General features: G+C 41.5%; 2 protein-coding genes across 2 annotated transcripts; one reads left to right on the forward strand and one right to left on the reverse strand.

Annotated features, from left to right (window-relative positions):
* The first annotated feature begins 6,939 nt into the window (after positions 1-6,939).
* On the forward strand, positions 6,940-9,171 carry LOC126700044 (uncharacterized). The gene is made up of 4 exons (XM_050398024.1): positions 6,940-7,808; positions 7,897-8,076; positions 8,184-8,575; positions 8,656-9,171. Exons 1-4 carry the CDS (start codon positions 6,965-6,967, stop codon positions 9,166-9,168), a joined length of 1,929 nt encoding a protein of 642 aa, XP_050253981.1. The 5' UTR covers positions 6,940-6,964; the 3' UTR covers positions 9,169-9,171.
* Positions 9,172-9,802: 631 nt separating this feature from the next.
* On the reverse strand, positions 9,803-16,822 carry LOC126700821 (uncharacterized). Its single transcript, XM_050399005.1, has 4 exons — positions 16,323-16,822; positions 10,604-13,907; positions 10,294-10,549; positions 9,803-10,227 (listed from the first exon to the last, which is right to left on the reverse strand). The coding sequence occupies exons 1-4, from the start codon at positions 16,820-16,822 to the stop codon at positions 9,803-9,805; spliced, it is 4,485 nt and encodes a 1,494-aa protein (XP_050254962.1).
* Positions 16,823-17,339: the final 517 nt, after the last annotated feature.

A 17,339-nucleotide genomic window follows, 5' to 3' on the forward strand; every position in this document is an offset into this window, starting at 1 on the left:
CTTCTTCATGAACACGCGACTTGAACAAATCATCAGCAGAGTCCTCACCATCATCATCACTATCATCGCCGAGCAATGACTCGGTGTGAGCACGTGGTAAGGGATTAAGATTAACATCATCAGTACTGCTCATGAGTACTAATGTGGCTTTGAAATTGTCCCAAAACTCGTGGTTGAGTTCAATGAGTCTTTGTTCCAAGTGGTGTAAATAATGGGGTGGATTTGATGCATGGGATGCAATCTCGGCTGCTAGGAGGTTCTTGAGGAACTCAAATTTTTGAAGGATATCGTCGAGAAGGGGTTGAGGCCATGGGGTTTTTGGTTGAAGAGAGAAGAGATGGCGGAGTTCAGACTCGAATTCTTGAATTTTTTTCTCCAAAGTTGTTGAGGATGCCATTTTTGTTTTACTGGGACTTCTTGTTTATGTTCTTAGTTGGTTTTGTCTTTAGGAGTTATGGGTTTCGGTTATTTTTCTTTTGGATCAATGGGGGGTGACGGTTACAAAGTCTGGGAGTTATGCGACGGTTGACATCAAATTTGCCAAAGTCAGATGAGGTCGGATTACCACGTTTCATACCATGGTTATTCAATAATCAAACCTCTCGTTTGTTTTTTTGTATCATTTCTTTAAAAAATAAAAAATAAAAAACCAAAAATTTACACAGTTAGTACTTTTTTTTTTTTTGGGGGAGAAGTTACACAGTAAGTACTTAAAGGTTACTGATTCATTGCAAAATACAAAAAATGCAAAAATTTACATAACATAGCACAAAAAACACATACATTAGTCTTTCTAAACTTTTGTAAATATACAAAAATGTGATAGTATTAGTAACCATGTAAATATACATGGTTATTATAACTTTGTAAACAATATTTTATTAATTTCTCTCTTTCTCTCTCTTCTTTGTATGTGTTCGTCCCAATTTGTTGCAAATCCAGTCAACACCACCCACTATTCTGGCAGTTCGACCACCTGACCTCCGGCACAAGTGGCTCCATTGGCCGAGTCACTGATTTTGGTAATTTACTTGAAATATAAGTTTAAATTTAAAAAGTATGACTATTAGAGAAAATAATAAAAAAAATTAATGAAGAATGAATATTTTATTGAAATATCTTTTAAAATAGATTGATTAATGTGGGTGTTTTGAAAAAGTAATTGTATAAAATAAAAAAAGTAGATTCTTATGTTAAAATAGACAGAAAATTTTACATGAACTGATGTGAATGCTTTTGGTTTTTCCAAAATAAAAAAAGTTTATCAAGTGGGAATTTTTTTTTAATCTCTCAAATTTCAAGAGAACTCTATTCCTATCAAAAAAAGAAAAAAAGAAAAAAGAAAAGAAAAGTGAATTCTATTGGTTACTAATATTTAAAAAAAGAATTAATGTCTCCCTCTTCCTAATAAATAAGTGGGCAGTTATTATACTCAGATTGTTAAATACTCAAATAATCTCTTTTTCTAGACAGGGGAGAAAGAGAAAGCTGATGCTTCTAGTGCACAATCCGATACAAGTTTGAAAAATCCAAAGGATGCTCGGATTTTGTGTTTCGTACCAAAGAAAATAAGATTGAATTTTGAGTTTAAAATAATTAAGCACCGACTCTACCCAAAGTAATTAAGAAATTAGGTTGAGTTTAAAATAGTTGAATTTTGAATATGTTAGCCGACTCAAGTCTCTTATATAAGAATAGTGCTATTGCGGCAAAATTAAGAGTGTGTGAGAAAAGAGACTTTATCTTGGTTTTGTTATTTGATATATTTGTGGGTTGCAATTTAGAATAGTGAGAGAGGTTTTGTTACTGCTTGGTTTTGGTTCTGGGGTTTGGAGACTTGCTTTCTCTTGGTGTGTTGCAACTTTTGGATTTAATTTTGTGGCATTTTTTTTTTGTGCAATTCATATTTGGTATTTGTTATTTGTGAACCTTTGGTTCTTTGGTTTTGTATTTGAGTGTATTTGGGATTTGGGTTTGTGAGAGTGCCTTTACACCAATTTGTATTGTCCCATATTTCATATAGTGAAATTTTTTTGTTATCGCCGAATCACGTAATTCTTGGTGTTTTATGTCTATTTTTCATTTGAATTAATTTTCTTCGTTCTTATTGTTTGTTTGGAGATCTTTCTTAGGCCTAAAATATTTTCATAATCAATTTTGATAATTTGAGCTTTTGCAAATTTCCAACAACGATTACGATACATGATACATATCATACCATACATATTGTATCGAATAAAAAAACTTGATATGATATAAACATATATGTAGGGACTTGGGCCCCTGAGTCGAGAATGGCCCACGTCACCAAAGTCCAACATAAAGAGGGGCCCATGTGGCTAAGGCCCATTACAATGGGGTTGACCCATATGGCTAAAGTCAGACACGGAGGAGATGGGATTAGCTCGCTAATAAAATGGGCAAGTCCTTGGTAAAATAGAGTTATGCTTGGGCCAAGTTGGGCCCAATAACAACAAGCCAGCCAAAGGAAAGACCGAGGGAGAACAGCCATTTGAGGTCGGAACCAAACACTGTCTAATAACTTTGGGGAGTTCACTGTCGAACACTAATTGACGTCAGGAACAAGTTTTAAGGGAATCCTCTAAAATCGTGAGGATTCCTGGGGATTCAGATAGATGTGGAAAAGTGTGTCAAGTGGGGAAGTGATGATAACTCCCCAACTAAGGAGAGACTATAAAAGGAAGAGAAGGTGAACATGTTAAGGGGTTGGAAAAATTAGGAGGAGAGAGTGAGAGTAAGGGAGAGTAAGGGAAACAAAGGGAGACACAAGGAAATAGTGGGAAACGTAGGGAAACTGGAGGAACTTCATTGCATTAAGGGTTGGGGGAAGACAAGCCAAGTGAAGTTTAGGGCCTAATCTATAGGATTGTGACATATCCCACAATATGTATCGGCCATACTTATGAATTATACAATACATACATATGTGTATCGTATGTACCGTACAATACATGATTAAGATGAGAAATACAATCAAAACTCCATCCAACCGAAGCAATAGAAGCTGAACAAATTGACTGAAGCTGCACCGGTGACAATCCAATTTCTGAAATTTTCTTATTCCAAGTGTCCACATATACCTCCGTTTTCAGCTGGGCAAGACCACGAGGCATGAATGATCGTCTCATCTTTGTTGCTTGCTAATAGGACATCACACATCCACAGGGACTCTTTTTTGTAGTCAGATTCACCATAATAGGAAGTAGTGCTCTTTTGAGCAAATTATAAAAACACCGCTACAGCTCCAGTTTTTTGTAGCGCAACCATTATTTGGTGTGAAGCAAAGTGAGCAAAAGTGTGTCTTTTAGCAAATTTTGAAAACACAATTTTTAAATCACAAGTTGATACACTCCTAGCTTGACTCAAGCTAGAGACGTGATCTCAACCAAAGTTTAGTCTACCCCAAAAGTGACCATATTTTCTCAAAATAGGACAGTAAATTAAGCTTCTTCTTAACGCTAAACCAACTTCTAGAATCAATAAATTAGCTTTGTATCCAATCACTTTTGCTATGAAATAATAAAAACAATGGGATTCACCCATTATTTTGTATCAATGAATGCTTTGTATTCTATCCAACATTCATAGCATCACTTTTTTCTATCATATTTGGCTATAGTTACCATGAAATATTGCTTTGTTTTGGAGGGGTTGGGGGACAAATACCACTTTGGACAGTTGGACTTTAAACAGTTGAGCAGTAAATCTCTTGGATGATAGATGATAAGTAAACTATAAATCAAACATTTTGTTAATTTATTTATTTATAAATTTTTTACAAAACTTGTCTAATAAATTTAATCACATGATCTACATATAGTATAAAACTATAAATAATGGATTTAAAAAAAAAATTATTGGTGATTTTGAAAAAGTCATGCGTACATCATGCGATTAAATCATTTAATCTTCAACCAAAAATACTAACAATTTTTTTTTATAGGACTAACAAAAGTTTTGATTTGTCATAAACCTAATATCCAAGGGATTAAATGTTCAAATTGAAATTTCGAGAACCAACTTGATACACGTCAAAGTCAAAACTTTCAAGTTATTTTATTTTATTTTTCCATAAAGATAAAGAAGAATAAGGTCTTATACAGATTTAAGGTGTGATAGTTTATACGTCAATGAACACAAAGTTGACCAAGATAGATATTGGGATATGGCTGGAACCAGTTAATGTACATTAAAGAATATTAAACAAATCCATCAACAACTTTTTCTTTTTTGATATTTTGATAGATAAGCGATGAAGAGAATTATGGTAACTTCATCTAATGAGACTAGAATTTGAAGACCTACTGATTTTAGGAGCCACATGCCCCTATCGTGGCTAAACTTAGTGTGCATTTGGCTCCAACTTAAAAGATTAGCTTATTTTATTATTCAATTTATTTTTACTACTATTTATGGGTCTTATTATACTATTTTAATTAACTTTTATTTTTATCTATAATACTTTCAACAAAAAACTTTCAGTTTCAGTAAAATAAACGGATCCCAAACAAACTCTTAATTATCCCAAAAGCTTAGTACGTTTAGGGCCACATAACTCAAGGTCACATTAAACTATGCTCAACTCTTACTCTTAGCATGTAATGCGATGTGGCCTATCTTCTGACACAATTCCCAATAAGTTGGGAGAAGTGCCCAGGCCAACAAAACAAGCATAGCTTGTCCCATAGACATGGCAAAACGAGCGGGTCAGGTTGGGTCAATCAGGTTGACCCGTATTTTTCACATGAATTTTTTTTTAATATAGAAAATAACATGTATTTGCCATTTAGAAAGTTGTACAACAAATTACTTGATGTAAAATGCATTACTTTGAATTCACCACTTATATCAAGAATGAACTCAGTTAAACTTATTAATATTTATTCAATAATTTAAAAATTATACAAATCCTAACTTTGCTATCTAAAACAAAATAATATAAAAATAAGTAAAACAAATACATAAGGTTTATTGAATTCACCACTTATATCAAGAATGATCTCAGTTAAACTTATTAATATTTATTCAATAATTTAAAAACTATACAAATCCTAACATTGCTATCTAAAACAAAATAATATAAAAATAAGTAAAACAAATACATAAGGTTTATTGAATTCACAATATCAACATCCCAAAATATAAAACAAAATTACAAATAACTTATTGGATAATTGACAAAGAATAAAAACATATAAGAAATTTACAATCTTGAAAATTAATTTTATAACCTATTATCAATTATGATTGACACTCTATTTCAATTTGAGATATACATTAAAATTTCATTGTTTACTTTTTTTATACATGGTCTCTTTTATGAATATCATATCATTGTTAAGCAACACACATTCTAGGAAATATCATAATTTATTTTGAAAATCTGTTTATTTTGGACATAAATTGTTAAAAAATAGGTCTAAGTATTCATAATTTATGTTAATTTGATACTTTGGCTTCACTATTTTCACACTTGTGAATGATTCTCACACATGTCTACAATTTTAAATTTATGTTTTTAACTCTATTGTAACCAGATTATCTTGGTATGTGCTTTACTATTTGATATTTAAAATTTTTTACTTATTATAGAATGCTCAACCATTCATTTTTCAATTAATTTTCATGCAATTATGTAAATATCTCAATTGTTTCCTTAAAACTCACAACAAATAATTAAACCAATATTGTCTTAATTTTATTAATTTTTTTACCAAAAAAAAAGTTTTAAAAAATGGTTAGGGTTCGGGTTAGGTCGGGTTGACCTGCAAAAAACACGAGTCGGGGTCAACCCGTTTTTACTTCGGGTAAAAAAAAAAAGGGTTTGGGTCGAGTATTTTCCAGGTTGGGTTAGAAAATTCTAACCCGTTTTGCCATGTCTCTCATCCAACTAATTTTTTTCTTTGAGTGGGTTTGGTAAGATCATAATGATCCTACTGTCCTACACAATCCTTGGTGATGGAACACAAATCCGTCAGTGAATGCGCAGATGGAATCACCCGTGAGACGTGAAGGTTTGCTCGTCGAGAGACACCGGTGTGGCGCATGCCACAAAGTCTCCGATGCCAAAGTTAGGATCACAGTTAAACACAATAAAGAAATAATAGATAGTTTCAGAGTATTTTTACATATATTTTCTTCTGTTGGTTGTGTGAGAGTTTTATACCTGAGCCCATAAGGGCTAGCCGTTGAGGCTGTTAATGCTTTCTTTTGTAACGCACCTGGCCAGTAATGAGACTTTTAATAGGCCCTCCAACGGTCTTCTTGGTTGATTTGGTAACTGCTCGGATCATTGATTGATCGCATTGAATAACTCTCTGCCTCGTCAGTGATGATAGCTTCCTTCGTTGTTTCTGCTCACTTCGTCATGGATGGTTCTCCCGTCAGTAATGTTATCTTCGTCAGCGGGATGTAGAGTTGTCATTCCCGTCAGTTGCCCCCCAGGTTCTGGGGTCGTCGGTGACCTGTCATGACGATCACAGAAGCTGAAAAGTTTTTCTTGTGACTCTTGGGGTTCTGTTCCGCCTTTAATGCTTAGTGGCGGCGTTACACGCAATCATGGCCACGTGGCGCTTGATGGTCTGTGGAATTAATGGCATGACCCTTGGGTTTCCCGCTGGTTTTTCAATCGTTTTTGGCCCACATTTAAAACTTCTCCTTTTCAACTTTTCGTTTATTTCTCAGAGAGCAAAAGCAAACCAGTTTTTTAGAGATACTCTGAATATTTTGTGGCTTCCTTCTTCTCCGATTTGCCTTGTGCTGCTTCTGCCGTTCCGCCATTGGAGGTATGTTCTTCTTTCCTTTTTCTTTCTTCTTTTTCTTCTTTTACTGTATAATTTCTGATTTGCTATTCCCTTTTCGCTTCTATTCTGGTGTTGGCTTTTGTTTTTCTTTTGGGGTTTCAGTTTCGTACCTTGTTTTCCTTTTGGTTTCTGTATTTTCCATGGTTGATAGCTTAGAGGTTAGGATAGCTTGCCCGTCGATCTCCTTCCTTTTTGCGCGTCTAGGGGGATCTTTGGGTACTTACCCTTTTTTGGAAAATTTTGTGTACGAAGGCAATAGTCTGAGCGTCGTTTTGAGTGAGTTGTTACCGTTGCTCCGTCAATCGCTAAATTGGTTTGAGGGTTTAGGAGGGAGAAGATTAATGTCTGAGGTTAGGTCTAGTGACCTCGAGACTGGGCTATCGTCCAGTGGTGGCCCGGCTGAAGGAGATACCGCCGTCTCTGGTTCTCGAGAGGTTAGGGCTTTTTATGCCCTTAGGGAGATTTGTGGTCTGGATGACGAGACCGTGAATAGATTTAAGGATAGGTTTCAATTTTCGTCTAGGGTTCGTGTTCGTCGTCCCAGGGAAGAAGATAGGGCTTGTCACTTCTTTCCAGGCGAAATATGTTTTTATGAGTCAGCCTTCACCTGTGGGCTTAGGTTCCCCGTCCACCCGTTCCTGATGGAACTTTTAGATCATTTTGGTATAGCCCCTGGACAGCTCATGCCAAACTCGTGGAGGATCGTCATTAACTGTATGCAAATATGGTTGGCCTCCAACGGGGATATGATCAGGATAGGTGAGCTCACCTACCTGTATCGTTTGAAAGAGTCTAAAGAGTGGGGATATTACGAATTAGTCCCTTGGGAGAGAAAGATTAAGATCGTCAAGGGATTGCCTTCGTCATTCAGGTATTGGAAGTCGCGCTTTTTCTTTGTGTCTGGGGACGACTTCGAGACCCAATCTAGCAGTGATTGGGGTGATATCCCGAGGTTGCTCCGTCGGTGGGGAACCCCGACCTTAGGTGCGTCAGTATTTCTCCCCGTTGTTTCAATCTTGCCAATTTTCAAGTTCTGATCTTGCTGACTTCTTTGTTTCTTTGTTTGGTATAGTTAAGAGACGGCCTGGGCTGAAGAGACGATATAAGGAACGCATAGAGACCGCCATCGGGTACGCTGAGACGATTGAGAGCTGGGACGAGCTGGTTGACCCTCGATCTCTTGCGTTTTACAACCTTGGTCCTGACCCATCTCCTTTCGTTCTTCGTCAGCTTGGCATTGAAGGAAAAAAGAGTAAGTTTTAACTTCATCAATGCTGATTCATCTTATGTATAACTTCGTCAATGCTGATTCCTCTTATGTACACTTAAGCACTTCTTTGACACACTTTCTTCTTGCAGAGATGACGACCAAGTTTAACAAGGACATGTATGCAAAGATGAGGTCAAAGAAGGACGAACCCCTGTCCAACTTGGGGAAGAAGACCGTGCGAGTTACCGGGAAGGGTTCTGCCTCCATCCCGTTCAGCATTGTTCCTTCCATAGCCTCTGAAACGACGAGGACTGCCTCCCCGACCGTTTCAATAGAAGAGATTCCTACTCCTGGCTCTAAAAGGCCGCGCGTGGTTGGCAAAGGAAAGGAGAAGACTGATACTCGTCCGTCCACCATATGGGATGACGAGTCATTGGCTGTGGAAAGAGCTCACGAGGTCGTTACTTCAGCGGACTTGAAGGCTCTATCTGACTTGTCCTTAAACGATGTGGCTTCTCGTCACGTCCACAAACTGGTCCAGGTGCGGGTTCTTCCCTCTTCATCCTTTCATTTTTTTTTTTTTTTTTTTTTTTTAATAGACGACTTCATAATTTCCTCCAGGTGTTGGGAGAGAGTATCCATATCACTGCTGAGTACCTCACTCAAGGGGCCAAGGTGGCGTCTCTGGCGACCCGGATGGAGGCTCAGGAGAAGGAGAACTCTGACCTGAGGACGAACCTGATTACTTCTATGGACGAGGCCACGACACTGAAGGAGAAGGTCAAGGTGCTGGAGGACGACCTCAGAGTTGAGCGCGGGTTGACTCAGGAGAAGGACGAGCAACTTCAGGCAGCCAAGGAGAAACTAGTGAACATCGCCGCTCGATCCGTGGAGGCTTTCCAGACCACTGATGAGTACAACACCGTGCTCTTCAGCTGGTATTTTAAGGGATTTGAGCTTCTCCGGAGGTACATGATCAAGCATCCTTCCGGAGTCAACCTGGAGAGCCTGGATTTGGAGGAGGTGGACAAGGAAATGGCCCTGGAGGAGGCGGCTTCGTCTTCTGCCCCCGGTGATGATGTTCCTGAACCCGTTGCTGACGTGCCGGCCAGTGAAGGCACAGCTGATGCTTGACTCTACTTACTTAGAAAAATTTTATTGTGGGTGCCCGTCTTGTTTTGGGCTTTTCTTTTTTGTAAATCTAATTTCAAAACAATTTACTTTATTTTGAAAACAATGATATCGACCCAGTGTTTATGGGCTGGAATGAAGCGTACTTACTTTTCTTCTGGCTGGTTTACATCCGTCCGTACTTTTTGTGCTTTGTTAATTAGTTGTTGATTTAATGCACTGTGCTCTTCTGTGAACTGACTCCTGCCATTCGACTTACGTCCGTCTAGATGGACTCTTGTCCCTTGTTCTTTTAACGTCAGTAATTTACATCCGTCAAGGCGGAATCTTATTACTGTCTTTTAACCATGGTATTATGGTCGTCAGTAATTTACATCCGTCAAGGCGGAATCTTATTACTTAGTCTTTTAACCATAGTATTATGGTCGTCGGTAACTTACATCCGTCAAGGCGGAATCTTGTTACTTAAGTCTTTTAACCATAGTATTATGGTCGTCGGTAACTTACATCCGTCAAGACGGAATCTTGTTACTTAATGATTTATAGGCCTCATGGTTGACCTGTACTGCCTGCGCAAAAACATTGAATGAATAATACTTTTATTAACTTCAATAACGAGTGCATTCGTGCGTTACATTTACTCATGGTATTTCTTTAAATGCTCAATGTTCCAAGGACGAGGGAGTTTTCGTCCGTCCATAGTTTCCAGATGGTAACTCCCCTGCCTAGAGTAATGAACGACGCGATATGGCCCTTCCCATGTAGGGCCCAGCTTCCCTTGAGTCGGGTCTTTAGTAGCTATAGTGACTTTGCGAAGGACGAGGTCCCCTATGGCCAGACGCCTGAGTTTGACCCTCTTATTGTAATACTCGGCCATTTTCTTTTGATACTTTGTCATTCGAATGGACGCATTGTCTCTTATTTCATCCAAGCAATCCAGGTTGAACCGCAGTCCCTCGTCATTGAGTCCCTCTCTGAAAGCTCCTCGCCTGATGCTTGTTACTCCAACTTCTACTGGGATCACTGCTTCAGAGCCGTAGGTAAGCCTGAAGGGTGTCTCTCCTGTCGGGGTTCTGGCTGTAGTCCTGTATGCCCACAAGACATTAGGCAGTTCTTCGGGCCAGGCACCTTTTGCTTCGTCCAGCTTGGTTTTGATTATCTTGAGCAACGTCCTGTTTGTTACTTCCGTCTGTCCATTTGCCTGGGGGTGTCCCGGGGATGAGAATTGATTCTTGATCCCGAGGTTCGAGCAGAACTCTCTGAAGCCTTGGCTATCGAACTGCTTCCCATTATCGGATATGATCGTCAAAGGGATCCCGAACCTGCAGATAATGTTTTTCCACACGAAGCTCCGAATCCGAGCCTCAGTGATGGTTGCTAGAGCCTGTGCTTCAACCCATTTTGTGAAATAGTCAATAGCAACTAGAAGGAATTTTACCTGACCTTTACCTTGGGGCAGAGGACCGACGATGTCGATTCCCCATTGCGCGAATGGCCATGGGGAGGATATAGTCGTCATCTTCTCTGCTGGAAGCCGTTGTACATTCCCGTACCGCTGGCATCTGTTGCATCTTCTGACGAGGTTAGCAGCATCCCCCTGCATGGTTGGCCAAAAGTACCCCGCTCTTATCACCTTGTTTACTAGGGATCTGGGGCCGGCATGGTCGCCACAGACTCCTCCGTGTACCTCTTCTAGGATGTATTTGGCCTCGTCCTCGTCGATGCACTTCAGGTAGGGCATAGAGAAGCCTCTCTTGTACAAGACGTCATTTAGGATCGTGAACCTAGCCGCTCTCTTTCTGACCTTTCTGGCTTCGTCAGTATTCTGAGGTAAGTGTCCGTCTCGGAGGAAGGATATCAAGGGCGTCATCCAGGTGTTTGTGCTCTGGGTGGTGAGCACTGCCACCTCCTCAATACTTGGGCATTTCTGAATTTCTATTGCCACGTCTGCGCTTGTCATTCCTGCTTCTGACGACGCTAGTTTCGACACTTCGTCAGCTTCAATATTCTGGTTTCTTGGTATCTGGACGAAATCCACTGTGTCGAACTCCTGAGTTAGCTGCCTCGTCAGTTTAAGGTATTTCTGCATCCTTTCTTCCTTTGCCTCGTACTCTCCACTGATCTGTCCGATTACCAGCTTTGAATCACTCTGGATAAGCAAGTTTTTGGCACCAAGAGCTTTTCCAAGCCTCAAGCCCGTCAATATTCCTTCATATTCGGCTTCGTTATTGGTGGCTGGGAACTCCAGTTGAACTCCATATTTCATCACTTCTCCGTCGGGGGTGGTTATGACGACCCCTACTCCCCCCCTCTTTTGGGCTGACGAACCATCTGTCTGTATTATCCATTTTCCAACTTCGTCGGTAGTTCCTGCTTCGTCTGGAAGAGTGAATTCAGCGATGAAGTCAGCCAGAGCTTGTGCCTTGATGGCTGCTCTTGGATGGTACTCGATGTCAAATTGACTGAGTTCGATTGCCCATTGGACCATTCTCCCTGCTGCTTCCGGTTTGTTCATTGACTTCTTGATTGGCTGGTCCGTCATTACAAGGATAGGATTTGACTGGAAATACGGTCTGAGCTTGCGCGAAGCTACTATAAGCGCGAACGCAATCTTTTCAATTCTTGGGTACCTGAACTCAGCTCCTTGAAAGGCCTGGCTGACGTAGTACACCGGGAGTTGCTTCTTGCCTTCTTCTCTAATCAAGGCTGCGCTGACTGCCGACGCTGATACTGCCAGGTACAAATATAGGTTCTCCCCTCCTTTGGACGGGCTCAGGAGGGGTGGACTGCTCAGATATCGTTTCAACTCTTGGAACGCTGCTTCGCATTCGTCAGTCCAAGCAAAGGCCTGCTTGAGGGTTTTGAAAAAGGGCAAGCATTTGTCTGTGGCCCTGGAGACGAACCTGTTTAGAGCTGCTATCCTTCCCGTAAGTTTTTGTACATCCTTGACGGTTTTGGGTGGAGCCATGTCAATGATAGCTTGTACTTTCTCTGGATTGGCTTCTATTCCTCTCTGGGACACCATAAATCCCAGGAATTTTCCCGAGGCTACTCCAAAAACACATTTGCTAGGATTTAACTTCATCTGGTGTTTTCTCAGGGTTGCAAAAGTCTCCTCCAGGTCGTCCAGATGGGCGAGCTCTTCCTTACTCTTGACGAGCATATCGTCTACGTATACTTCCATGTTCCTGCCAATTTGTTGGTTGAACATTTTGTTTACCAACCTCTGGTATGTAGCTCCAGCGTTTTTCAACCCAAAAGGCATCACCTTGTAACAATAGAGTCCCTGGCTGGTGATGAAGGCGGTCTTCTCCTGGTCTTCTTCAGCCATCTTTATCTGGTTGTACCCTGAGAAGGCATCCATGAACGTCAACAACTTGTGTCCAGCGGTAGAGTCCACGAGTTGGTCTATCCTTGGTAGAGGGAAGCTGTCCTTTGGGCATGCTTTATTCAGGTCAGTGAAGTCTACACACATTCTCCACTTTCCATTTGGTTTCTTTACCAGGACGACGTTGGCGAGCCATTCTGGGTAGTATACCTCTCGGATGAACCCCGCTGTCAATAGTTTGGTTACCTCTTCTGCTACTGCCTGATCTCGCTCTGGAGCGAAAGTTCTTCGTCGTTGCTGAACGGGCTTCCTGTTGGCGTCCACATTCAGTCTATGCTGGATGATCCCTGGAGATATGCCTGGCATGTCCTCGTGACTCCATGCGAAGACATCAAGATTCCCTTTAAGGAACTTTATGAGTTTCGCTCTCATCTCAGGGCTTAGCGTCGTCCCTATCCTGGTTGTCCTGTCCGCATTTCCTTCTACCAACTCCACTGCTTCCAGGATCTCCATTCTGTCTTCCTCTTTTTCTTCTATCGTCCACGTGTGGTTCTCCTTTCTTGCCAGTACGGCCTGGTAGCACTCCCTTGCCAGGACCTGATCTCCCTTTACTTCACCTACACCATCGTCTGTTGGGAATTTCACCTTCAAACAGTATGTGGACGTTGCTGCCTTCCATTTGTTTAGGGTAGGCCTCCCAATGATGACATTGTAGGACGAGGGGCAATCTACAACCAGGAAATCTACTTGTTTGGTCAGCTGCAACGGATAGGTCCCTGCTGTTACCGTCAGAGTCACTATACCCCTGGGGTAGACCCTGTCTCCACTGAAACTGACAAGCGGAGAGTCAAAAGGACGGAGCCTTTTTGGATCTAACTTCAACTGCTGGAAGGCTGAGAGGTAGATGATATCCGCCGAGCTTCCGTTATCAACAAGGATTCTTCTGGTATTGAACCCTTCTATATTCAGCACTATGACCAGGGGATCGTTGTGAGGCTGTTTCACTCCCCTGGCGTCTCCTTCACTAAAGGACATATCTTGGTATGTTCGTCGGTACTTGGACGGAGGAATAGCGTGGACGCGGTTTACCTGTCTGTGGTATGCTTTTCTAAGCGACCTGAATGACCCTCCTGAGACTGGTCCTCCCGTGATCGTGTTTATCTCCCCGTTCACTTTGCGTGGAGGTTGGGACGTATGGTCGTCATCCCGAGTGAAGGATTCATTTTGGGTCCTGTTGTCGTCTCTGAACTTGCTATGTTCTCCTTTCTTTACAAATTTCTGCAACTTTCCTTTCCGTATTAACTCCTCTATTTGTTCCTTCAGGTCTCTGCAATCTTCTGTGTTGTGGCCGTGGTCTCTGTGGAACCGGCAATACTTGTTCTTGTCACGTACGTTGGGGGACGAGTGTAATGGCCTGGGCCATTTGAGATAATGCTCGTCCTTGATCTGCGTGAAAATCTTGTCAACAGGCATAACCAATGGAGTAAATTTTACCTGACGAGGATTTTTTTCATCCCTCCTTCTATTCCCGTCATTGTTCCGACGTTCTGGTCTGTCTCTCTTTTGCCCTCTGCGGTCGTCTTCCCGCTTGGACTTGTCTCCCAGCCTCTCGGTATCTTTTATGGCAGCTAGAGCGTCTTCCGCGTTCATGTATTTTTGGGCCTTCAGGAGCATCTCAGCCATTGTCTTCGGGGGGTTTTTGGCAAGAGAGGCTACAAGATCTCTGGATTTCAACCCTGCCTTGAAGGTCGTCAGTTGCACCTTGTCATCAGCTTCGTCCACCTCCAGAGTTTCCCGGGTGAATCGCTTGACATATGACCTCAGAGTCTCCTTCTCTCCCTGTCTTATGGTGAGTAAGTAATCTACTGGTCTCCTTGGGCGTTGTCCCCCTATGAAGTGACGCAGGAAAGCACTGCTTAGCTGATCGAAGTTGTCTATGGACGAGTTTGGCAATTTAGTAAACCATTCTCTTGCTGCTCCTTTGAGAGTTGTAGGGAAGGAACGGCATAATATCTCGTCAGGTGGTTGTTGAAGGCCCAGAGTCGTCTTAAAGGTATTAAGATGATCCTGAGGGTCCTTGAGTCCGTCAAATGGTTCTAACTGAGGCAGGCGAAACTTTGACGGCACGGGGCAATCAAGTACTGCTGCAGTGAAGGGTGAATCTGTAGCCCTTACCATCTTGTCTACACTCCGGTCTGTCTTTTCCTTGATAGCGCTCCTTAGTTCGTCCATCTCTTTCCTTATTTCCCGAAGAAGATCTGAGTTTTGTTCGTCCGGAGTAGTTGGTCTCCAGGGGGTTTCCCTCTGTTGGCTATCCCCCTCTCCCTCCGTGTTACCCTTGGACCGGTTTTCTTCCTGTTGAGCTTGTTGAACCTGCTGGAGTCGCAGCTTCATTTCCTGGTTCTGCCTGGTGAGTTCCTCAATGGTGGCTGCCAGGGCTTGAACTTGCTGGGCCAAGGCCGTTGAATCTGGGTTGGATTCCATCTGGATATGGTGAATTGATGGAAACTACGTTTTCGAATATAAATCTGAAAACTAATTCCCACAGACGGCGCCAAACTGATGGAACACAAATCCGTCAGTGAATGCGCAGATGGAATCACCCGTGAGACGTGAAGGTTTGCTCGTCGAGAGACACCGGTGTGGCGCCTGCCACAAAGTCTCCGATGCCAAAGTTAGGATCACAGTTAAACACAATAAAGAAATAATAGATAGTTTCAGAGTATTTTTACATATATTTTCTTCTGTTGGTTGTGTGAAAGTTTTATACCTGAGCCCATAAGGGCTAGCCGTTGAGGCTGTTAATGCTTTCTTTTGTAACGCACCTGGCCAGTAATGAGACTTTTAATAGGCCCTCCAACGGTCTTCTTGGTTGATTTGGTAACTGCTCGGATCATTGATTGATCGCATTGAATAACTCTCTGCCTCGTCAGTGATGATAGCTTCCTTCGTTGTTTCTGCTCACTTCGTCATGGATGGTTCTCCCGTCAGTAATGTTATCTTCGTCAGCGGGATGTAGAGTTTTCATTCCCGTCACTTGGCAATCCTACATACACTCCTAGGTTTCTAAGTGATCCTACTCTTTTTGGGTAGGTAGGATCATGCAATCCTAAGATTTGGATTGTGATTTTAACAACCTTATAAACTTATTTTTTTTTGGGGTGGTTCTTTACACAGGTGCAAGTAAATTTGTTTCTGTGATAGAACACATGCAATGCTACAAGAAAGCTGTATGTCCAAGAACAATCAAATTCAAGTATATGTGCATAGGTCAATCCAATCACGCAATTAAATTTAATTAGAAAATCCTAAGAAATTATACGTAAATTTATTCTATAAAATAAACTTGCAAAAGTCCAATGGGTTATTATTCATCCTATAAATTGCTTAATATAAGCACACAGATGTTAATTAAGAATGCTGGATACTCCAATCAAAATTGGTAACCTTAGCAAAGCTAAAATGGGATTATGGAAAGGTCATGTACATTTTAAAAATAATCACTGTTTTATTTTGTTTTGTTTTGTTTTTTTTAAGAGATAACGATAGAAGTATATATTAATAACTGAGAAAGCAAACAGTATTACAGGGAGTTTTGTGTCATTGACTCGTGTCCACCAACAATCGAACCCCAAATCTATTACGTTTCTCCCTACCCCACGTAGTGGTCTACCATTTTGTCATTTACTCGTGTCCACCAACAATCCAACCCCAAGTATATTACATTTCTCCCTACCCCACGTAGTGGTCTACCATACTGACACTAGCAAGACCGCCAAGCTTCTTATTATACCCCACCGTCTCTCCAGCTCTATCTTTGTTAGCTTACCAAAGTTGGAAGAAGTCCTGCACCTGGTTGCTACATTTCTGCACCCTTGCCCACACATTCCTTGCCATTGGACATTCCCATAGCAAGTGCGAGGTTGATTCAGGCTGTTGATAGCAGATGTCGCATCTCGGCTCCACCTTCACCCTTCGGCTGTGCAGATTCTCCTTAGTGGGAAGAATGTTTGAACACGCTCTCCAAATAAAGTTCCTGACTTTCGGTGGCACCTTTGAAGCCCAAATTGTCTTCCACACCTTGCCATCTATCCGAGCATTTGAGTGTTCAGCCCCATCTTGATGCGAAAGGCGAATAGCAACATGGTACGCATCTTTCACTGAGAACCTCCTTGCCCTGTTTTCCTTCCACTCTAACTCGTCCCTTCTGTGTAAAGCATTCAAGGGTATGGCCAAAATCTCACATCGGGTACTGGGTGCAAATAATATATGCACCTTCTGTCTGTTCCACTGGCCCGTGTCATCATCAATGAGCTCACTGACTAGCATATTTGTCTGTTCTTCCCCAGTAAATAACAGCTTGTGTGTCAACCAATTATCCACTGCCACTCTAATTATTTTTTACCGTCCCCCACCTCCTATTGTGACCCCGCCCTTATGATGTCTCTCGCAGCCAGTAGGCTACGCCAGACATAAGAAGGATTGTGTCCCAACTTCGGCTCCAAAAACGAGCAATTTGGAAAGTACCTTGCTTTGTAGACCCGGTAGAAAAGAGAGTGAGGGTGATGTATCAACCGCCACGCCTGTTTTGCTAGCAATGCTATGTTGAAAGCTTGGATGTCTCTAAACCCCATTCTCTCCTTTACTTTTGGGGAACATAATTTTTTCCAATTGATTCAATGTATCTTTTTCTCTTCCTTCGTTTGCCTCCACCAATATTTGGCCATAGTGGAGTTTATAGTTTCACATAATGACTTTGGAATTTTAAAGATGCCGGTGGAGTATGTTGGTATTGCTTGCGCTACCGTCTTGATTAGGACTTTCCTTCCCACTTTTGAAATAAACT

This window comes from Quercus robur, chromosome 9 (genome assembly GCF_932294415.1).
Source record: "Quercus robur chromosome 9, dhQueRobu3.1, whole genome shotgun sequence".
NCBI lineage: Eukaryota > Viridiplantae > Streptophyta > Magnoliopsida > Fagales > Fagaceae > Quercus > Quercus robur.